This window comes from Melanostigma gelatinosum, assembly GCF_949748355.1.
Source record: "Melanostigma gelatinosum genome assembly, chromosome: 22".
NCBI lineage: Eukaryota > Metazoa > Chordata > Actinopteri > Perciformes > Zoarcidae > Melanostigma > Melanostigma gelatinosum.
The window spans coordinates 11,213,817-11,237,878 of NC_136655.1; the positions used below are offsets into that span (position 1 = coordinate 11,213,817).

The 24,062-nt window shown below is 45.7% G+C and overlaps 1 protein-coding gene across 6 annotated transcripts in view; it reads left to right on the forward strand.

The window, feature by feature from the left end:
- The window catches only part of celsr1a (cadherin EGF LAG seven-pass G-type receptor 1a), a gene marked incomplete at its 5' end in the record, with an annotated part of 74,935 nt that overhangs the window by 30,648 nt on the left and 20,225 nt on the right, over nt 1-24,062 (forward strand). For 4 of the 6 annotated variants that reach the window (XM_079294562.1, XM_079294557.1, XM_079294559.1 and 1 more), the window contains 9 exons: nt 481-836; nt 922-1,210; nt 4,080-4,302; nt 5,546-5,661; nt 7,204-7,292; nt 13,505-13,585; nt 20,669-20,826; nt 22,389-22,552; nt 22,645-22,770. In XM_079294562.1, coding sequence (XP_079150688.1) covers nt 481-836; nt 922-1,210; nt 4,080-4,302; nt 5,546-5,661; nt 7,204-7,292; nt 13,505-13,585; nt 20,669-20,826; nt 22,389-22,552; nt 22,645-22,770 — 1,602 coding nt within the window. The remainder of the gene's footprint in view (nt 1-480; nt 837-921; nt 1,211-4,079; nt 4,303-5,545; nt 5,662-7,203; nt 7,293-13,504; nt 13,586-20,668; nt 20,827-22,388; nt 22,553-22,644; nt 22,771-24,062) is intronic. The other 2 variants (XM_079294560.1, XM_079294561.1) reach the window with 1 other exon arrangement.

The window sequence follows — 24,062 nt, forward strand, 5'->3', positions numbered from 1 at the left end:
GCGGAGGAGACAGAGGCAGTTGTCCGGAGACATGTTTGGCAGTAAATCAAGTCTCAGTGTAACTTGATAATAGTTGGGAAATATGTGAGAGAATTATACACACACACTACGACAGGAAGTGAATCGATATGCTGGTGTTGGAGTGCAGGTCTACAAACATTTCCTTTCTGCTTTTATTTCAAGTGAAATTTTCATTTCCCAACGATTTCACTTTAATTGGCAACCTTTGGCTTTCAAGTGTGTGTTGCTGTCGGCTTAATCTGCTTTGTTGATATGATACGTCACAGAAGGTGCTCACCTTGCTGAAACCTGGCCTCGTATCTGAGGACAAGCTGGGCCTCAGACTACAGTTTACTGATCAATTTCGATGATTTCTTCACGTCATTGTTTAACCGGTTGCATGTAAGCCTGTTGCTTTTGGAGCTGCCGATCAGCAGAAGTGCATGAACGGCAAAATATCGTCTCTCTCTTCCCCACCAGATGGCATCCATCACGTCGTGGCCGTCTGCACGCTGCGCGTCACCATCATCACCGACGACATGTTGACCAACAGCATCACGGTGCGTCTGGAGAACATGTCCCAGGAGCGCTTCCTGTCCCCCCTGCTCAGCCTCTTCCTGGAGGGCGTGGCGGCTGTGCTCTCCACCAAACGGGAGGCGGTGTTCGTGTTCAACATCCAAAACGACACCGACGTGCAGGGCTCCATCCTCAACGTGACCTTCTCGGCGCTGCAGCCCGGAGGCAGCCCGGGTAAAGGGACGTTCTTCCCTTCCGAGGAGCTGCAGGAGCAGATCTACCTCAACAGAACTCTGCTGAGGCTGATATCCTCTCAGGAGGTAACACACGTCAATGCACGTTCAAGTGCAAAGTATTCAAATTCTTCTCCATAAGCTGAAGTTGCGATTTCCCCCTTCTCTACAGGTGTTGCCGTTTGACGACAACATCTGCCTGCGGGAGCCCTGCGAGAACTACATGAAGTGCGTGTCGGTGCTGAAGTTCGACAGCTCCCCGCCCTTCATCGCCTCCGACACGGTTCTGTTTCGGCCCATCCACCCCATCAACGGGCTGCGCTGCCGCTGTCCGCTCGGCTTCACCGGCGACTACTGCGAGACCGAGGTCGACCTCTGCTACTCGGGACCCTGCAAGAACAACGGGAGGTGCCGCAGCCGAGAGGGAGGGTACACCTGCGAGTGCCCGGAAGACTTCACAGGTGAGTCTTCTGCATGGAATAAAAAAGGAAATTAAAAAAAGAAATCGAAAACTCAACTCATTTTTCTTTAAAAACAAGTCAAAATACATGATCTTAGTACTCAGTTTTTCCACTCAGACTCAATTACAGAATTAACGTTTTTGCAGTTTATTGTAGCCCAAAGTTGGCAGAATTTGCAGCGCAATCATAGAAATATTTCAAAAAGAATTCATAGTTTGCATATCATTGGAGAAAGGTGGGACCATCAAAGTAAAATCAATGATTACATTTAATACCTCTTCATTTATTTGTATTATTTTGAAACTATATTATTGGACAAAAGTATCTCAACTGAACTGTATCGTGCTTAAATCAAATTACACATTTGTGGTATTTGCCTGTGTGTAATGAAGCCAGCACAGAAGAAAACGACTTATGTTTTTTTTAAGTACATGCAAGGGCTCATATTCTTTCTGACAAAGGCTTCAATGACTGGTACAGAATGTGCTAAACCGCACTGACAGGCTGTAAAAGCTCTCAACACCTTTTGTTGTAGCTTGAGGTCGACCCCAGTGCAGGAAGGGGAAACGGGCTTTGTCATGCTGCAGGTCCACATGCAGTCGATTTATTGCTGTATAGAGATGTACGCATTGCTGACTATACTGGTCAAACCAGACCTCACATATCATACAATCCACATTATTTCTGTGCTACTTAAGAAGTAACACTATCCTTGCCTGTTGTTTCAAAGTGTGTCATTGTTTTTAGAGAAATACATGAGAAGAACAGGTATTTTTGTTGGGATCAGTAAAGACTCTTGGCAAGTAAACTGATTCTCAGTTAATCCTCATAAATCAGTGAGCCAAAAAAAATGGAGGCGCATTGACAAGACTCAACAGATAAAAGGAGGAATGGAAGAAGAAGCCAGTTAGCGACCACGGCCTCTTAGACAAGTCAAGTTTGAGAATATTCTAACTGATTTGAAGAAAAATGACTCTAAACTCTGTTTCGCTGCACAGCATTCACATGGTAGATGAGCCTCGGAAGCTTTCATCGTTCCCATTGAAATCACTTTCTGAAATATTTCCCGATGTCAGTGATCTTCCTCCCGAACTTCCCCCTTGTACATCTGATACCCGGCTGACTGTCTCTGCGTCTCTGTCTCTCCCTAATAGAGCAGAGAGGACCTCTGACAGCCGTCGTCCCCGCTCTCTTCTGTCCCCCCCCAACACTCGACCTGTCCTCTCCTCCTCTTCCTCCATCCTATCTGATGTAATTACCTGATCATACCTGCCTTTGTCACTCACCGGCCCTCTCTCGCCTTCTCCTCCTCCTGCTCCCCATGTCCGTCTTCTCCGCTCACCCATCATATTTCCCTTACCTGCGTCCACAGTTCAACTCCAGATAGTCAGGGCCCAACAGGGGCCATTATGGGCCTGATGACAAGGGGGGCCCGATCTATCCTCCTTGGGTTTCCTACATTACAGGGAAACAGATCCTTATAATTCACCCTCGGAGAAAAAAAAAGAAAAAGGATTATGCTGAGGAGAGAGGGGCCATTAGCTGGTTCCAGGCTGTGGTGTTGGGGATCTGTGTGCGTGTCCTGGGTGGACAGATGTTATCTGGACAGCAAGTTGACACACAACACGGCATGGGACCCATCACAAATAATATTTTCCTGTCAGAAGGAGGTCTGCTGGCGTATTAGTGGAGGAATTTACGCGAGCCGAGCCAGGAAAGCTGAGCTCGAGCCTCATGATCACATTTAGGAAGAATTTCCCATGGCTAGACCCACTGCAGCAATTAACTGAATTAGATGATATAATATCATATGTTTCATATCAACATGCAGCCTTCAACTAACGTATGGAAGGACAGGCTTGTGGCGAATAACAGCAGAAATTTTTTTTTCTTTTAAGCATCGATCGCTCTGAAAAAACGGGCTTATTCCGAGAACACTATTTCGTGTTTCTTTCAACAGTCATATTTGCAGAAATCACCTCATAAACAGAGGAAACCTCTCCACTGACAGTAGGGAATGCAGAGTGTTCGCACCGATGCGCTGATGATTGATCGCACAGACCTATAGATGCATATGTATCCAATCTGAATGGAAAACAGAGAGCTCCCGTGGTTCATTCTGGTAAATGTTGGACATGGCTGGTTCAAGTAGATGAAGAAGTGGTTGAGGGAGAAATCCAATTGTGGGAATGTTCATTTAACAGTGAATGTTTTAAAGCCGAGCTAGAGTTACGCTCAGAAGGGATTTTGTTATCTTCATATGCCTCGAAAGTATCAGCCGTGGATTTGAGTTAATGGCGGAATCTCTCATCCCTGTCACTATTTTCTTTCTTTTTCTTCTTTCAACCGCTCTCCGTTCATTCTTCCCCCCCTCCTTACTCTTCTTTATGTCCAATCCTCTGTCTTCTCTCCAAATATGGCCAAAAAAACAGACCCAGAAAAACCTATGAACAGGGCTTTGTCAGTGTTGGACGGTGATCGATTTTTAGAAGAGTCCTTAACAACATAAGACCGTTGCAGACGCGTCAGCAGAAGACACGGGTTAGTTGTAAAAGTATGCTCGACTTCTAATCGAAGGCGTCTTCTAAAAACAACTGGATTCCAAACGGATGAGCTGTATTTCAGTCGACGGTGGAAAACACGCTTCGCAGAAAAGATAAAATGATGACAGTGAATCGATGAGATGATGATGATGACGACAGGTAATTCATCATTCAGATGCACTGCAATACACACATGGTATCTACAGGCCTACAGGATCCAGACAAGGTGTGAAGATATGCAGCCGGGGAAGATGGCAACTTGAGTAAAAAAAATAAAATAAAATGACGTACGGTGAATACAACTAACTCCCCCTTTCTTCTGGTAGGCGAGCACTGCGAGGTGGACGCATTGTCGGGCCGCTGTGAGCCCGGTGTGTGTAAGAACGGCGCCAAGTGCGTCAACCGGCTCGCAGGTGGTTTCATGTGCGAGTGTCTACCAGGAGAGTTTGAGAAGCCCTACTGTGAGATGACCACCCGCAACTTCCCCGGACAGTCCTTCATCACCTTCAGAGGCCTGCGGCAAAGGTTCCACTTCACCGTCTCCTTCACGTGAGTACTTTCCTTACTTCCTTCCTTTGTTCCCTTCTTTTGTCTCTTTTTTTATTTTTTTATTCACCAATGAACACAAAGTGACATTCACTCCATACAAATGACGATGTATGGATGACATTGTGCTGAAGATGACGAAAACTCCAGAACTCCAGGCTGTTAAGCTGTCTGGATAACATTTATTTATTTATTTTCACACCTTTTCACTGCACAGCAACAGCAGCGCACCTCTGCGATACCTGTTTGTAGCGGTGTGTTGCTGCACAAAGAAAAACAGCAACTGCCGCATGCCGAGACATGTGCACACTTTTCCGTCGTGTCCCGGCTCCCTCCTCTCACACACACACACACACATATGTAATAGCAGAGACGGCACGCACTCACACACACTCCGACTGTATGTGCAGCGTTGTGAGGCGCGTGAAACTGCTGAGCGAAGAACTGCGACACAGTAAATATTATGAGGAGAAAAGCTTCCATCGAATGTTTCGCTACCAGTCGTAGGTGAGGGGAGTTTGATAAAGGGGAGTTCGTCGGCACCGTGGCGGTGAGAAAGGTTTGCAGTGCGGTGAAAACAGGAAAGGCCGTGTGATGTGTTTCCCCCTTATCAGTGTTTGGCTACAGCCATCCTGACTTCCTCACTGGCATCTGCCGGCTGACTCCTCTGCCCTCACCTTACATTCCCAACACAGATGCACACCCCCCGTACCCGTCCCCGTCCCCGTCCTCACACGTGGGACACGTTCATGCATCGTCCGAGGCAAGGGGAAGTGTTTCCTCTCTGCGGGCCCGCCGGCTCTTACACATCCTGCCTTTCCTTTCCAAGTGGCTGTTCCTCAAGAGCCCCATCGGCCCTGTCATCGCCAGGCTATCTGCGAGGCCTTCAACTGCTCGGTCCCGCTCTGTTTGAGTTGGATAGGTGCTCAGCAATGTGACAGGAAACGTGAGCTAGAGCAGAGAAAAACAGTTGGAATCCACTCAACCCTTTGTGTGTGACTCATCTGAATATCCATTGTTTTATTTTTCTCCCTTTGGACTTTTAAATTGGACAAATAAATCCCGTACACATGTGAAAGAATTGAGACACAAACTGTTTAATAATATACCACATACTGTTTCTCCATTTTTGGGTTGATTTCCACTGTTAGTCGTGCTGTTCTTCCATATATATATATATCTATATATAGAGGAAAAGAAAGAAAATAATCGATAAGAATCTCTAAAATCCCATCTGTCTCTGCAGGTTTGCTACCACAGAGAGGAACGCTCTGCTCCTCTACAACGGCAGATTCAATGAAAAACACGACTTCATCGCTCTGGAGATCATTGACGAGCAGATTCAGCTCACCTTCTCTGGAGGTTAGCCCCCATAGTGTGCGTGTGTGTGTGTGTGTGTGTGTGCCAGTGAATGTGTGGTCGACCACTTAAAGTAATTGTTGTAAATATCAGCCACATTGTAAGTAGATTAACACCGGTGCAAGTGCACTTTATCTGAAGTGACTTTCACAAAGAGCCGACTCTTATCAACACGCACTTCATTTTGAGAAGGTGTGCGATTTTGTGTGTGTGTGTTTGTGTGTTACTGCATTCACGTATTCAAACATATCAAAAAATGAACAGATTCATTTATGTGTGTGTGTGTGTGTGTGTGTGTGTGTGTGTGTGTGTGTGTGTGTTACTGTATGTGTTGGTAAGAGACGGGTGTGTTTTCGTGTTTTGAAAGCAGCTCCTTCCTCAGAGAGGGAGCTGTCAGACTGATTAATGATGGCACAGTCATTTAGTGGCCAAAGAACACCTACCACACACACACACACACACAGACACACACACACACACACACACACACACATACAGCTCATGTGCAACCAAACCAGTGGTGGCAGAAGTAATCAGAATACATCGTATTTTATTTGTTGATTATATTTTACATTATTAATCTGAATATTCAAAGCAACACGTGACTAAAGCTGCAACGCCGTCTGTACATTTACTCATGAATCAAACACACCCACCGTCATGATTCAAACGGGCAACTGTTGGAAAGCAGCTCAAACGCACCGGGCTCTCTGCGCCGGTGACTGTTGTTTTCCCAGCAGGCCTACTTTCCCATGGTTCGGGGAGGAATCCTGCTCCGTGTGGTCATGTCGGGTGAAGCCTGTTCGGGAGGCGAGCCAAGTCCTCGTGCCCCACTACAAATCTGAAATGTGACTAAATGTAGAGTGCATGACTCATCAAATGAAATACTCAAATGATGAGTCATGCTTCAATGGGATGAAGAGAGCCTGTCTTTCAATGTTTTCTATCTTTATGTAGTATGGTGAAAACAAACACAGTGGTGAAGTGGTACACACGATCACTTCCAAACACTTCGCCCTCTTTTTTCTTCTTTTTTCTCACGTGCACACCTAGAAAACTGAGCCATCACTGATTAACCTTCCCCCTCAAACAAACACACACACATTAGCTGCGAGTGTTGCCGTCCTGTTTGCTGATTTACACAGCAGTGGATTCCTGCCCAGGCTGCTCCTGCCCTCGACAAACAGACTAAATCTGGTGCCATTGTGCCGCGTAATCTTCCCACTGAGGAGCCATTGATGCTACAGATTAATTCTGACTTCCCCAGTTGATTTATGATCATGGTGTGTGTGTCTATGTCAAGTTTGCTTTTAAAGGTAACTCATCAATAACCTGTGGAATATGTTAAGAGATGTAGAACGTTGTGTGAGCATTCAGCAGCAGCAGCACCCTTTCCCTCCTCATCTTCTTCAACTATTTCATTTTACATCCTACCTTTTCTCCCTACTCCCTCTCTCAATTCCTCTCCCCTACCCTACATCCCACTGGCACTGGTTTAACCTCCACCCTCTCTCCTTTTTCTCCCTCCTTCCCTTCCCCATCCAGGTGAGACAAAGACCACAGTGTCTCCCTACATCCCGGGCGGGGTCAGTGATGGCCAGTGGCACTCTGTCCAGCTCCATTACTACAACAAGGTAAGGAACTCAATCACCCGATCGACCGCTCCTCCTCCTCCTCCTCCTCCTCCTCCTCCCGTGAAAATTGCACTTGACAAACGTGAGATAGAGGGTAAAGCATGAGACGCTGACCCTTCAGAGTTTGCTTTGGAGAGTTTGTAATGTTGAAATATCGAGGTGAATGTTGCATTCCCCCCCCCCCCTTTAAAATGCAAAGCCCATTATACTTAGCCAGTATTTAGACGTTCAGGAGGTGTATCGTGGGAGCAACATGTATGAAATGTGGCTTTTCTTTGAGGCTGCCGAGACAGACAGTGCAGGTTTGACTGATGGCGTTAACTCTTGACACCGGATCAACCCTCTGCCTTAGCCCTTCAACACTGAATTATGGTGCAGCTCATCTTAAAGAAGTGCAGGGGCCTGGCTGCGGCTACGCGGGTCAAAAGTTCATCTCCGGTATTTTCGAGCTCAAGTATATATTCTCAGTCGAGGGTAGATTGTCTACACATGTAGGGATTCTTGCATGATGTCACTATATCTTAAGTGAATCTTAATCGCTGAGAAAAGGATTTCGTTCTTCTTTTTTTTTAACCGTGAGACGTGTTAAGTGTTTCAAGACGTTCCCACGATGTTCCTCTTGCTTCTGTGCGAAGTCCATTCCCACACGAGAGACGGCGATTATTTCACAACCTGGCTCATGTGTCCACTTCTGTTGTAATATTGTATTAGAAGGGCTTACAGTGCAGTCAAGTGCTGGTGTTGACTTCCAACAAACTTCCAGGGCCTGCGGGCATTGTTCTTATAACATTAAACCAGACAAGAAACGAGATGCACGATCCAATCATTTCTATCTGCGTGTGAAATTCTCCCTCAAATCAACTTTGTCAGTGGCCTACGTAATAGAAACGTTACGTATGGAAGCTGAGTTATAGTGTGGCTTTGCTAATGCGGCGATTGTCTCCATCGTCACTTGGTTAAAGATCAATTTGACCCATTTGAAGTCGTAACAGCGATTCATTTGCTGTCTTCCCTAAGTGAGTGAGGCTAATCAATACAAGCCTTGTGGACATGTGACACAACATGTGCGCAGCCTTATTCCATAGCCTTTCAAAGCTAATATGCTAACTGGTATGCATGTGCAATGCCATGCTCTGACAAAAGACATCGATCCCTCTATTCATTCCCCGTATATATCTGCCTCTGGCTCGTCCTTCATGTATCCGACGCCGAAAGCCGGAGCATCCCCGGTCTGACCCAAGACTTCCAGCGTCGTATTTCAGCAGCACCTGTGTTTTGCACCGTGCTTCTTGGCCTGACGCTGGCCCACAATGCACACCTTCTCACATTTCACAGGTTGTTCACCCCTTTCTTGCGGCCGGCTATAGAGCCCATAGCATATGTGAGCCCTGACAGGAACGTTTCCATCAAAGGTGAATAATCAGGCTACCGTACTGGACCATGTTAGCCTGCAGGGTCACACGTGTATCTATTGTTTGAGGTGTATTTCGGCCGTGAGTGTGTCTGTCTAACAGCACGGCCTTTATGATGCTAGAGACGATAGCTTAAACCATGTCGTGCTCTGTTAGCGTTGCTGCAAGGCCCCTAACTACCACAGGTATTATTTGCAGTCTGTACGCACCGAAGACGTCTTTGTTCCGTTCGTCTATTCGGTTGTCTGGTATTTGTAGGAATGTTGGCGACGAGCGATTCATTTCCTGCTTTGTTCAAGTGCCGCCCGCGCAAGTTTACTTTTCTGATTTATTTGGCGTTACTGATCCCACAGGCTTCCGCTTCTCTTCTGTGACGGGCAGATACAAGTGCATGAACACACACATGTATTACACCATGTATCATGAGTGTGTGTCCTGGAGTTCTTACGTAGCGTGTAAAGAACCAATGTCGGTCTTAATACAGACCAGCGATTTGCAAAGCTGGTGACACATTCCGTGAAACGATCCCGAGGCCGACTGTAGCGCTGACTCGGGGTCAGCTTCTCTTCTTGACTGGTGGTAATTTAATGCCACATCAGTTGCTGGAGGGCTCAGTGGAAATGTATATGGCAGAAAGCGGTACTGTTCTCACAATAGATCAGATGTGTTGACATGTGAATGCATGGGTGAAGTGAATGGAAGTCGCACACACACACACACACACACATATGTCCGCCGCGCACGCAGGAGCACTCACACACACACACACACACACACACACACATGTGTGCGTAGGAAGCATTGCTTGCATAGCACAGCTAGAGACTAGAAAGAAGATCAGAGCCCAATTCTCAAACCGTGATGTAATCCAGATTCATGTCACGCAAACACGCACATAAATAACGTCCCGTCTCCGTCCATGTGTTATCATGAATGGAGCGATTTGGTCAATGTGGCTTCGGGTGATTGATGGACTTTAGTTGCGCTTAAGTTCAGATGTAGGTCGCCTAGTTATGATTAAGTGTTTACTAACAGGTTCTTACGTCGAGATTATATCGTTAATATAATATCTACAACCTATAGCTGCCAGATAACTGTGTAGCTAACTTTACTAAAGGACAAATCTAATGTTAGCTTTTAATCAAAGTTATGACCGGTTTCGAAGAAGAGGTTGATCACTTGATAAAAATATGAAAAGTAAACATGTTTTTAAATTGTATTTCACAAAAATAACACAATATACTGCAAACAAGGAAACATTGTTCCTCTAACTTAAGCCCAAGTTAAACTTCAAAATCACATACGCACGTACTGCCTGCTACATACTCAATCAGTATGCATGTCCTGCATACTGCCGAGTAAAAGAAAGTAACACGCCCCTTTAATTGTTATTTGGCAGTTATGTTACAACTTGTGACGCTTGTGACTTTCTTTGTGTGGTGGCCTTTGACTGAACAGAGCTACAGACGATTACAAGCTCACTCACACTGAAGTTTTTATTCCCGAAGACTTTTTTGAATGGTTTAACCCGAATCACTCATTTTAAACCAGCTTGTAGTTTTTAAGAACCGAGGAAAGAGACCAAGTACAACTGTACCGGTTACAAATAGCTGGTGCAGCCCGATCCAGGGTTGTTTGTCCCGCACGAGCCCCCAGTTGTTTTTTAACGGTCCCAACGGCCCACTCGCACACACACACACACACACATGCACACACACGTGCACGAACAGACGGTGATTTACTGGGTCAGATGATGACGCTGGTTGAAGTTGTGCAGGGTTTTATGGGTGCCCCCGTTTTAAAATCTGCTGCTGCTCTCCTCGGGAGAACCAGGGTGCCTCTGCTAAAAGACACAGGTCAAAGGTCGGGGGAGGGTTGGCAAGACAACAGACACGGACTTGCCATTGTTGCGGGGATCTGGGTCGGTTGGAAAAGCTGTCTGTGCGTGTGTTCGCATCTGTGGGGGGAGCAGACAAATGGAGAGCTACTCTGAGGGCTTTTTGAAAATGTGCACATGTCCGTACCGCTATTAGGGACGTTACAATAGAAGTGGAAGGAGAAAGACATTTTTTGAATTCCTTGGTGCGGAGTCTCAAGGATAGTTGACCTTCTCAGCAAGGCAAAAACAAAACAGGGAACACACAGACGCACAGATGAAGCGCGTAGATGGGTATTCCTGGAGCAGCAGGAGGTTTTGATGTGTGCTAACTGCAGGAAATGATGTCTCTTGTTGCAGGAAATGATGTTATTTAGCTGGACGCTGGGCAGGATGTCAGTCGTATCATGAAGCCACCTGCATGGAGTACATCAGGATAGAATAGATGCAGAATAGACAAGGAAGGCTTGATTTATTAGAAAGGCAGAGTTTGTATCATCGGTATGATTTCACATGGGAAGCATGAGAACAAGACGGGACTCGCAGGAATATCAATCACACTTGCGTTGATGTTTCACTGGCTATCTTCAAACAAGAATCAAGTTCATGATTCAAACACCAATTCAGTGTAAACCACAGCTATGAATAAACTATAATTAAGTTGATCCATCCATGTGCTGCCAAATTCAGCGAAGCGTAGCATGACTGCTGACATGACATGCCCGTGTGTTTCCAGCATTTTCATAATGCTGCCTCTCGCTGCACACAGGCTCGATGTTCGACAGGTTTAATAGAGTTACACTGGCGAATATGAGCTCTGATATTTACGACTCGGGTGTGACGACGGCGTTCCCAGACAGGCTTAGCTGGCTCTTATCACCAGCGAGCACCAAAAGTTCACTCCTTCTGCTTCTGCCGCTCCTCCCTGGCTCTCACTCTGGTGCTGTTTGCAGGGCAGGACTTTAAGCATCAGAACATACGTGCAAAGTACCTCACAGCACAGCTTGAAGTCCTTTTTAAATATGCCGTGTGTGTCTTTTTTGCATTCCACCGCTGCTGCAACTTAACCACTCAGCTGTATTTGGAAAGCTGTTGGTTGAACTCAAATGAAGACCGGTCTCGCTGCAATATTTCCACATTTTTAACACTTTTAGGCTTTTAAGATAGAGACTAATCATATTTTTCTAAAGCTGCTGTATTAAATATTTTGAAATATCAATTGATCATGTGACTAGGTGTATGTGAAAAGGGGTCAGTTGTAGAAAGGAACCCCACAGAGAGTTCCCCTCAGCTCTACAGAGCATTCTACCAATCGTTCCGCACTAAACAGCAGACAGACAGACACTAGCGGCTGGTGAACATCGACTTTACCGTCGGGCAACCTTTTTGAAAGTGACCACATTAACTGAGTCTAACATATTGATGTACGTTATATGACATGTTCATATTCACGTGACTCTTTGTAGTAGTAACAGTCGACCAGCATTTCACAGAGCACCAGTGCTACATGGGTAGAACAGCGGTGGGTCAAAGGTGATGATATTTGTTGTCGATTGAGCTGCAGGTAACGGGTAACGACTATAAGTGGAGCAGCTGGATGGAGTCAAAGCCAACATTTCCCAAGACATTGTCATGCATTACAGATGCACCATCGACACGTTTCTAATTGAGTTTTTCTCAACGCTCGTCATCAGGGGGAACTGCTCTGCACAACTCAATCTGTGCTGTTAAATAAATAGCTGCTGCCCTCTTCTCTGTAGTCTCCCTCTGTCTCATTGTTGATGTTCCAGAGTTTATTGGGTTACCAGGACAAGCTGATAAGCAGTTAAACACACACACACACACACACACACACACACACAGTCTTCTAGACATGCACACGGGATAATTGCTCTTTGGAGTGGTTTTAGAGTTGCCATCCATGTCCTTGTGTTGCAGTTTTATTGCTAATCTTGGAGGCCACATGTGGCTTTCCTGGGTGGCCGTAAAGACGCATGCCTTATTAGGTGTGTGACTGTGTCATGGCGACACACACACACACACACACTTCATCAGCTGTGCATCGGGATGTGCAGACATTGTCTGTTTCTGCACAGACACGGGTGCATGTTTGTGCTTTTTGAGGTTAAGGAGTTATTTTTTGAGGTGAAGACCCAGACCCTACATTCCCCAGCAGCGTGTGTTTTTAGAGGAAGTGGCCATGTTATTCTTTCTTCTTCTTGACGCAGGTTTCCCCAGACGTCAAGCAGTTAAGGTTATCATCACACATAAACACACACATTGCACTTAAGTACCAGGAACGATTCTTTTACTAAATACAAGGCATCATACCGTAGCCGTGACTATTTAAACAAAGTAAAGGAGTCATACAGTTGAGTGCTTTTAATCACTTCTTATCATTATTACAGCACATATTTATCTAGTACTGCAGCATGTAAACATGCTGGTAAAAGCCATGCTTTGTGCGAGTGTGGTGTAACAGCCTATGTTGACACGTGGAGGCTGGTTTTGGGCTCTCCCGTGCTCGTTCCCAGTGTTTTTCCGAAAGGCGGCGGTGCATGAGTTGTGGCCTGTTGTGTTGAGGTGGTGGGAGAGGTGTGTTTGAAGTGGGCAGGAAGGAATCGTGTTTTACTTTGGATGTCGTTATCGACAAGAACCAAAAAAAGAATCCAAAAGAACCTTTCAGCATAATGTAACTCAAGTCCTTCCCCGGGGGTCAGCAGTTTTCTGGAAAGGTTATTATGGAATTGTTGGCCGTTGATACTAAACATACACTGCCTACCCCAGTTTCATCACCGGAGAAACAGACTTCAATGCATAAACATGACAACACAACACAACACACACACACATATGGTGACGTGGCGTGGTTGTGGGCTGCAGGTCTAACGGCGTGTCTCTCTCTCACGGTGTCTCTCTCCCAGGACGGGGGGAGTCTGGTGGACTCCAGTGGGGCTCTGCGGCTCCCGCTCTATACCGCCTGGCTGGAGCTCAATCAGAAGGAGGTAACCTCTGACCTCTAGCCTAGTACCCCCCCCCCCCCCCCCCCCTCCATCAAGCTCCTCATATCTAAAATAGACCAGTGTTGTATAAGCAGAGATGAACACAGCAACAGCCTTGCTTGGCTTCCTCCACTGACGTTTGTTCAGGTGAGCGAAACATGTCCAAGCCTTGGCAGGAAGACAGACGGGTTAGACACCCGGTGAGCATTGTGTTTTCCTTGGCAGCAGCCTGACAGGCTGAAGCATCCAATTCTGTCAGGGAGGATTAACAACATTCACAAAATAGCTCTTGAAATGAGCACGGACAACAAGTGTCTCGGGGGCCCACACGGCTGCAGTTTAGTTGAAAGGATTAAGGTTGAGATCGTATTCTTAAGCTTCTTTTCTGTTACACTAAGATCCCTAATGTGTCCTGAGTGGTTGGTGTTCATTGGATAATTAGATAAATAATAAGAGATAAGTCGGTTGAATGTTGGTTACGCCTAGTTTCAGGCTTCTGTGGCTGTTGGAGCCACCTTCTTTCACAATGTATTTGGGTGTGTGCGAGTGTGTGTGTGGCAGGGTTAATAGTTTTGGATGAGTCAATAAAAACAGTAAAAATATTCAATGATATTATCATCATATTATAAAGAATTTAGATATTTTGCATCGAGCAGTGAAGCTGCTTTGATTCAGGCGATGCAGGCGTGAAATGTGCCTTCACCACAAATTGCGTACGTTATGTGCGTTTGTAGTGACTCATCACATCATTTTGTCTCGTACGACTCATTCATAAAACGCCCACATCGGCAGAACCTCGATGTGCTGACATCCACGTGTGTGTTTGTCAGGATGAATGAGTTAGCAGTCGTTAACAGCAGATGTGTGCAGCAGAGTGTGTGTGTGTGTGTGTGTGTGTGTCACTGTAAGGAGGCGATTTCACACACCTCACCTAGCATGAAGTAAACCTCTTATTCAAGTTGAGAGAGACGGACGGACTGTGGAATTTTGGGGGCGAGAAAAATAGAGAGATAAGAATGAAGTTGAGCGAGAGAGAACAGATCCATCTAGAAGCACATTCGATTTTTTATATTCTTGTATTGATTTTAAAAAAATGGTTTTATTTATTTAAATGCAAAACTGCAACGAAACAGATTCCTCCTCAAATCATCAAGACCAAACTTATCCAATGCACTTGATCTCAAAGAAAGAAAGAAAAATCTGAAGATGAATCGTGCAAAATAAGTCAAAGAGACAAAAGCTGCCTGTAAAATATGCTCCAACGAGCCGTTGAAAAGCATTCAGTCAGAAGGTAATCCCATTGATCTCGGTGTGCAGGCAGCTGGTCATGTTTGTCACGTTGTAAAAGGAATTTTCTCAAGTCGTTCCAACCGGGATACAGTTACCCGTTCCTCAGTGTATGTGTCGTTCCCGCATTTGCTTTGCTGCTCGAAAGCCACAAGCCCAACAATGGCCGCTGCCCGTCTGTTACGCTGATCGATAGAAGTGTGATGAGACGACGAAGACAGCAGTAACATAGAGGCTTGAACGCGGGACGCCGTCGCCCCGTGGAAAGCCTCTGGGAACTCTGTGTGTGTGTGTGTGTGTGTGTGTGTGTTTGAATAATTCACACTTCTAGGTTTACATAGCCAGAGGGCAGGTGAGGTAATGTGGACATGACAGAGTCTGTTGCTACCAGAGGGAAGGTGGGACACAGTAGCCTGTGCATGACAGGGCCAAAACACACACACACACACACACACACACACACACACTCACACACACACACACACACACACACACACACACACACACACACACACACACACACACACACACACACACACACACACACACACACACACACACACCTCTAAGAGAGATGCTGATGTTGGGTCAGTGCCCAGATGCCCATCTTTATTTTGGCTGCAGTTTATGATAATAAAAACATGTTTGGTCTTTACTTGTGGTTACACAGCGCACACAAACACACGCGCGCCTCAAAGCATCCGGACATTTTCAAATATCCATCAAGTGTAATTTTCATCCAGGAGTCAGAGGAACAATGGCATTTCCTCAGGCAAGCCCAGATAAAATAAAACCGTGTGCGCCCTCCTTCCTTTATTATCAGAATGGACCGCGAGGCCGTCTGCAGCTCCACTAGCCACTTCCTGCCACACACACACACACACACACACACACACACACACCTACACACACACAAACAAGCTTGCCTCGTGCTTACTCAACACTCTCACTTAAACACAAATTGCAGACATCCTTCCCATCGTCTCCAAACACACAATCAACATGGAGTATTCCCTCTATCCCACCCTCCACGCACACACACTCACACACACATCTTTACTGGCCATTAGTTGCTCGTTTTGACAGAGTTTGAGGTGTTTTCCGACTAAGCTGTCGAACTGTGTTTTGCATGTAACTCAATCTGTGCAGCAAGGATCTTTTTCCCGGCCGCAGGGCCGGTTGAGTTATCGTGTCGGCTTTGACAGGCAGCCCGATGGTAATAGAGGTGTTGGTGTGTGTGTTGGTGGAAGGGAGGGTCAGTGTATGTGTGTGTGCGTGTGTTTGTGCGCTTTGGAGGATCCATGTCCTGCGTCTGTGTGTGGAAAGGGGTGTAGTCTTGTCGGGCGAAAGTGTGGGTGTTGTTCGCCGTGTTTCAGGCCTCCGTCAGCTCGCGTCCTCCGCCCTCCTCGTCTTTGTGGCGAGCTGCGGGGATCAAGTACGTTGCCATGGCGGCGGCAAGCCTATCGCCCCTGGAGACGACACCTCAGCGAGAGGGGAATCTTCAACAGCCCGGAGTCGGGCGGAGGGTAAACGAGAGACTCTCATGGGGCCCCTCAATGTGAGGGCCGAGTGCACTTCAAAACCAGCGGTCAGAACAGACACTCAGCTGACTGAACACCAATGTTCAATTTAGGACATGGCATCCAGTGCAGAGATTTAAAAAGGGAGTTTATAATGTTTTAAAGCAAAGAACACGGTTCAAGATTCGAAATAAACCCTGTGGGCTCACAGCAAATAACATGATAGGATGCCGACATTATCAGGCTTTGGAAATTAGTTTTTTTTTTTAAGCAAACGGTGTCCGGAAAATAAAGCTGCATCGGCGTTGTTCTTCCGTTCCAGTAAGAGTTTGTGTGTAAAAGATGTGCAGCGTGGGAAGCGTAGGTATCAGTTGTGTTCCAACAGCTGCGTTAATGCTCTTTTATCCCCCTGCACACTACACAGAGACCCTGAATGCACGCAGCACTTACGCGGTGTGCACATACATGTCGGCCTGTGAGCGAGCAGCACATGTAACAGCTGCTACCCCTCAGACTGTTGGGTTGCGGGTCCATTATGTACGATATCTGGGCATCTCTCTCTCGCTCTCTCTCTCTCTCTCTCTCTCTCTCTATCTCTCTCTCCCCCGTGCGTTGCTTCCTGTCTTTATCCCATCCCCACCTCGCTCGACTGCACTCAAAAGAGATGATAAGATCGTAATCACCATAGCGACAGATTCCTCTGTTGGAGGAGTCACTGAGTGAGGGATTTCCTCTCTCAGACAAATTACCTTTTTGTTGCCCTTCAAGTTATCACACTTTCCCTCTCGTTTTCTTCTCCCCACTGGCTTGAAAAGTCATTTGTTTCATCGTATGACCAACATGTGTTTTGGAATAGTTCAACATTTTGGAAAATACATTCATCAATATCCAAATCATGTCCCCTGCACATTGATATTGATTGATGAAAGTAGGAATGAAGCATTTCTTCTGCACTTTCGTAACTTCGTTTCATCAAATCTGGCCTCAAGCGATAGTTATGATGCGCGAATCGTAATTTTGTGTTCGATATTAAAAGAAGATAGACGGGAAAGATGTACAAATGAGGATATGAAGCAAAGCTGGTCCCTTGATCAGGTCTTTAGAATAATATGTTCCTCCCCAGGGGCAGTTTTAACTACCGGTAACTACAATACAACCACACAGCATGTTGTTCAGTCACTGTGGTGTTTTAAACTTCTGTTCTCTGCTGTGAACTTGGTCACACAGAAGAGGGCGATGGCCGTTTATTCTCTGCTCTTTTGCCCTTTTTATTGTTCTTTCTTTCACCGCTGTTCTGCATCTTTGAACACTGTGGCTATTTGTGTCGGGGTCGTCTTTGTTGTCCTGCTGCTGGCTGCACGGTGCCAACATTTCTTCCAGCTTCAGTCCGCAGGCTTTGCTGCTTTCTGAACAAAACCTGATTCGTTTTTTCCTTCTCACTCACTGGAGCAAGTCCCTTGATCACAGGAGACGTTCATGCATAATTCACAGCGGGGTAATGCATCAACGGTCCTAATTATCAGGGACATTTCATCGACATTTGGCCACATTTCCGAATTTATTTCCACACGTGTGCAGCTTTGACGCACATTCCGCCGCAGGCCGCTGTCGTGGCAGAATCCAACAGACCACGACGACGCAATAAATCATGACGGCTTTCAAATAGGCCCCTCCTACCTTTTGAATGATGCCACGTCAACCAACTGTTGGAGACAAGAAACAGTTGCCTTGTTCACGCATTGTCTTTAGTCTCGACGGTGACGTTGGGAGGTAAAGGTGGAAAGAAAGAAGGGGTGTAACACAAGTCGGCACCTGCAGATACAGGGCAGAGGGGCGGGCTGGGCGGGTGTGGTTTCCTATCATGATTGCTATACACGCTCCACATACAAGGTGATTATAGGGTACTGACGCACACCGACGCATGCAAAACAGTCTGAGAGTTTACATTGATGGTAAAACATCCAAGGCAACACTTGGAGCTCACCCATGATGCCTTGCTCCTCGCACCACGCCTGACACGGCTTCTCTCTACTGTCACACTCCCACAGGAACGGGATCAAATGCTCCCACAACTTGTTCACTCGCTCTCTTTTTCTGTCCTCACTCGTGTGTGTGTGCATGGATATGTGTGCGAGTGAAAAATAATAACAGAAAAATGAGATTAGAAGCGAAGAAGAAAGAAAAGAGCAGCGGCGTCAGAGGCGCGGCGCTGTTCAGTTGGCCTTCCTGTTTGTCTGTGTGGAAAGCGTGAAGGTGTTTTTCGGTGGAATCAGTGGAAACGGGGACATGTTGAAGGGAGTGGCGGCGATAAACTCCCTGTGGGCTGGAAAATATGCCCAGACCAGAGCCCACCTGAGCTAAAATAGAAGACACTGTTGCTCATGTTTTTTTTTTACCCGTCTGGCAGTTTCTCTTTTGTCTTTCTCTTTCGGTCTCTTATTTCTGGTCAGTCCACTTCCCTATTTGTGTGTGCCGCTCTCGCTCTCTTTTCTATTTTCCCCCCTTTTCCTTTGTTTGCAGAGTCTCTGCCCCACCAGTATCTCATTACTCTAATCCTATTTATGAAGCAGACAGACACATGCACGCACACAGCGTCTCGCTATGCGTGACTCTCTTTTCGACACGACAACAATGAAATAATTTATTCCACATCTCCGTTCCCTTAGTTTGAGCTGTGTACCGTTAATGCGCCACCGCAGCGGTTTGACAGTCTCTCCTGCGATCACTGGAACCTGCCATACCTCTAAACAGCCTGGCTGCCTTATGCAAACACTGCTCTGCCATCAGATCTAAGATCTGTAGTCCCTTTGTTGTGTATTGTTGTAGTCATAGAGAGTTTCCATTCTCCCATGGCAGATAGCAGAGAGAGGTAACTAATCATTTTTGATCTATTTTAAGCCAGCGAGAATATAATCTGTCATTTGACTCTTAAGTATGTTGAAAATTCCAAATCAACGTTATTGGTTGAAAGACGTATTCCTTTTATGGCTCACCTCTTTAGCTATGAAAAGAGCTGTTATTTAATTGGTGGAAACATTTTTTGTTGTTGTTGAAGTCCTCAAATTCCTTCTGCTTCCCGTTCCAAGGCCGTCATTGTGAAGTAGAACGCTCCGTTGAACTCCGGTCTCAGGTTGGACATTACAGAAACCAAAGCGATTTTGGTGGTCTGATTTTTCTAAGCTGATCCACATTTTCTCAGATCCACATTTGTCGGCCACTGGCCTTGATGGAGGAATTAGCCTACTTTGTAATCATCAGGTGCAAGCTAATGCACACAATGGGGCTTTTTGTCATCTTAAGCCAAGAGAGGCCTGTGCGCTTCTGCTCCAAGTCGGCTAAAGTCAGACCGACATTGTTTGTGCTGCTCTGACCTGCACCGATCGAGCGCCAAAGCTCGGCCACGTTTCTTCTGAGTAAAAAGAAATCGAGCGTTAAAAGTCTGAGCTAAATTCCGTCAGTTAAGATTGAGCATGACACTACACTGTAGAAAACACCACCCGGTGGGTAACAGGAGACAACAGATGAGATGCCATGTGGTGTAGAGCAGTGTTCCCAACATTCTTTATCAGAAATACGTCAGATGAAGTTCGGTATCCTGCCCCCTTTGTCGACACCTCCCGACATGTTATACACGTGTTCATTTGTTTTTAAACAGGATAATATTTAACTCATAACGTTACAATATCATTTCATGCAATTGAAATGTCAGTCTTTAAGTCGGTTTGTTTAAGTTTCTTTGCATTACTTCCAATAAGATGAACAATTTATCCACTGTGCTTTGTTATTTAACCATTTATCGATTAACAATTTCAACTATTTGTACATTACCTTTAGTTTTTAGCTTTTTTAACCATTCATCAACTACCTTTAGCTTTTGACTGCATGTGTATGTCAACCATTTATCCATTGGATTTACATTTGAACCTTTTATCCGTAGGTTTAAGCTTTTAACGATCTATTTTACTGTCTGTCCACTGCCTTTAGCTTATACTGTCTATTTTAAACATGTATCAATTACTTTTAGCGAACTATTTCAACAGTTTGTTTATTAAACTGAGCTAACCTTTCCAGTACTTTTTAGCCTGCATGCTTCTGTCATGTGCATGTGTCTCTGACTCAATATATCGACATGTCACGTTTTTTAATCCAATTATTTAAGCTGCTCCATAATCTTTCCAAGTAGTAAACGTGGAATTACTGATGCAGCACATCCTGGATCCTATCATGCAATTTCTGTGGAATAACTCGGTGCGACCTGTGTTTTGTTTGATTTTTTCAGCCAAACATCGGCCGTCTAGGCGTCCCTCACGGACCCTCTGGCGAAAAGGTAGCCGTGGTTGCCGTAGACGACTGTGACATCTCCATGGCGATTCGCTTCGGAAAGCAAATCGGCAACTACTCCTGTGCCGCCCAGGGCACCCAGACCGGACAGAAGAAGTAAGCTGGAGTCGTTCTTTTACGCTAATCTTCAAGTCTTACCAATCATCACATGACATCAAATTATCTCCAATCCATCCAACGCATGCAAACGAGTCAGACTAATAGATGTGTTCGAGTGTTCATCATCATGGCCTTCCTGCTGTCAGAAACGGCCTTAGACGCCCAAAAAGCACAGGCTTAATCGAACTTTACTGGGCGATTTCCCGCACAGTCATGAATTTGTATGTTTGTAGCGTGGGACTTTCTTTTTTAATGAGTCTAATGGAGAGCTAGCATGCTGAGACACATTTAGTTTGCAGAGGGTGGGGAACAGAGAGAGCTTCAGAGAGGAGTTAATGAGGTTACATTCCTTCAGGAACTTGTTGCACAGGTCACAGAAGCTGAGAGGCGTTTGGATACTCAGACTGTATCGGGCTGGAATATACAGACACTGTATATATACGTTACGCTGGTGTGTAATGTGATGCAAACTAGCAAGCGCCTGGAGATTTGTTGTGGACAATTGGCGCGATCCGGAGTGGGATTGAGGCACAGAGCAGCACTGTTGAGAGGGAGGGTAAACCTGAGAAATGCCACTGAAACTAAAACAGTCACTCAGCTTTTAAAACCAGATTAGCTTTTGTGCAAATCTGTCTTTTGAGAACCTTTTCTGAGGGCCACACAGTGACCCATCACATGTATGCCTTACACAGCAATGCTCTGCCATTCCTGTTACAACTCTGTACAGACTCCATTCTGCACATGTGTGTCTCTGCACTCATGTCCTCAAGACACATTTCTCTGCCATACTTGGAAAGTGAGGAATGTTTGGATTCAATTCTACAAATTTATCTTCTGTTTTTTTGATGAGACGCTTGACGAAATAAAAAATAAAAACAACAAAAACATTCCCTGTTGCGAAATATCTTGAATTTATTCATTGATTTAAATGGAATTTAAATGCTTCATCTTGGAAACAAATATCAGTCCTAACAATCTAGGTCGCATTATTATTGTAGAAACATATTCTTGACGGGTTATTTTGAGGCAACTATTGCAGTTTATGGCTCTAAAACGACATCAGATTTCCATTTGTTTATTTATTTCCTCAAAGAGTCTTTGAATAAGCGTCCCATGTTGAGTGTTTCAGAGGCTGGAGGTGTAAGCAGCTTCTATATGACCTATATGTGGAACCTGACTCGGTCATGGTGATGGCAGCAGTTCGCCTTGTGACAGGTTAAAACCGTGGAAACTTATTTCAGAAATATCCGTCGTGCTAACGGCTTTATGCATTACCTCAGTCGCCCTTTAGGGCTGAACTCTGGAGCATCAGCGTGCTGTCACAGATTTACTCTAAGTAGAATAGAAATGAACAATCCTGAACATCATCGTTATGATTCATATTATTTATTCACCAACAGTCAAAATATGGGTTCAATCATTGCAGAACTGAATCGTTGTGTTTCTGGCTTCTTGTAATTAAAAGTATTTCACATCGACACACATTCAGTCGATATTTCGATTTTTTTGTTTACATTTGGATTTTGCTCTGATACATTTTCTGTTTGTGTCGTCTGCAGGTCTCTGGACTTGACGGGGCCGCTGCTGCTCGGCGGCGTTCCCAACCTACCCGAGGCCTTCCCGGTGTGGAACCGAGACTTCGTGGGCTGCATGAGAAACCTCAGCATCGACAGCAAACCCATCGACATGGCCAGCTACGTCGCCAACAACGGCACCGAAGCAGGTTGGACATGCTGCATGTCAACGAAACAGCCTAATTTAATGCTGAATTAAAAAAAAAAAAACCCGATTGATTATTATGTGTTTGGTGTCAAGGTTGTCCGGCAAAGAAGAACTTTTGCATGACCGACCTGTGCCAGAACGGAGGAGTGTGTGCCAGTAAGTGGCACACCTACAGCTGCGACTGCCCAATCGGCTACGGAGGCAAGAACTGTGAACAAGGTGAGAAGAAGAATCGTGACGGAGTCTGAAAAGTGTCTGTAACTACGTCTCTGCGTTAACATATGCACTCATATACACGTGTGTCTTTGGCCAAATGTGCCTGCGTCCACATGCTCATCCTGTGAGCTTCTGTGTTTACCTACTGTAAGTGCACCGCGTGTGTGTGTGTGTGTGTGTGTGTGCGATCTCAAGGACTTCCAGGAAATGGTTTGTGCTTGGGAGATCAAATGGGACAAGGAGCGCCTCCCCTGACTCAGTGTGACTCATGCAGCAGCCACAATGGAGATTCGCAGTGAAGCCTCTGCTCACTACTGTACAGACACTAAACATGGCCTCAGGTTTGGAGTTTAAGGACAAGAAGCAACTGTGACTCACCCATCAAAACCCAGACAAAGGATGAAACACCCACACGCTGACCCAATGGCTGTCCGCTGTGTGTTTCTGATCCCACCTCATGTTACTCTGGTGCTGACCTATATGCAGCACTTATAGATAGATAGATAGATCGATAGCAGTGTTTCCTTGTTAGCTGAGGAAGCGTAAAAGCATCACATCTTTCCGACAGTGTTTTTATTTTCACTCTAAAACACCGTCTCGCGTTCTTCTACGGTAAGGAGAGAACTTTGATTTGCCCCTTCAGGGCGAGCTTCCAAACAATGAGTGAAGGTGTGAATTCCAACCCCCTTTCGTCTATGAGGTAGCCGCCGAGCCAGCGCCAGGCCCCAGTATCCACTGTCTGAACTGGGCCGGGATCACAGCAAGCTGGGATAAAAGGGTTTTTGGCCGCTCCGCTGCTTGTTGACACGTTTGGTTTGAGGCGTCGCACGCCTTGCTGCCACGCGAGAAACAAGAGAGTTTGTTTGTTGTGCCAAAATCATCCAGACTGGACGGACATGAAATGACGGAATTCCAGATCACATCAGATTTCAACAGAAGTCAGCAAAGTGCAGCATGTGTTTTTCACCGTGAGCATGTTAGCATCTGATGGAGCATGCTAACCTGCTGACATTGGACTTAAAACACCTTTGTGTCAAAGTAAATCAGAGCGGCTGTTTTCTGGGATTTACTTTTTTCTTTTACTCTCCGTATGACCTTTCTTTCGGTAAAGTAGTCCGACTGAAGCCACTGTCGCTACTGGTTACCACTAACAAACATGTGCTTTGTCTCATAATTACAGCTTGTGTATGTGTGTATTTGCGAAAGCTTCTGTTGAAATATGTGCCCCGGGGAACCGAGAACATACAGGGTTTAGATTATACGGGAGGAAGCGCTTCACTGTGCGTCGTGCTGAA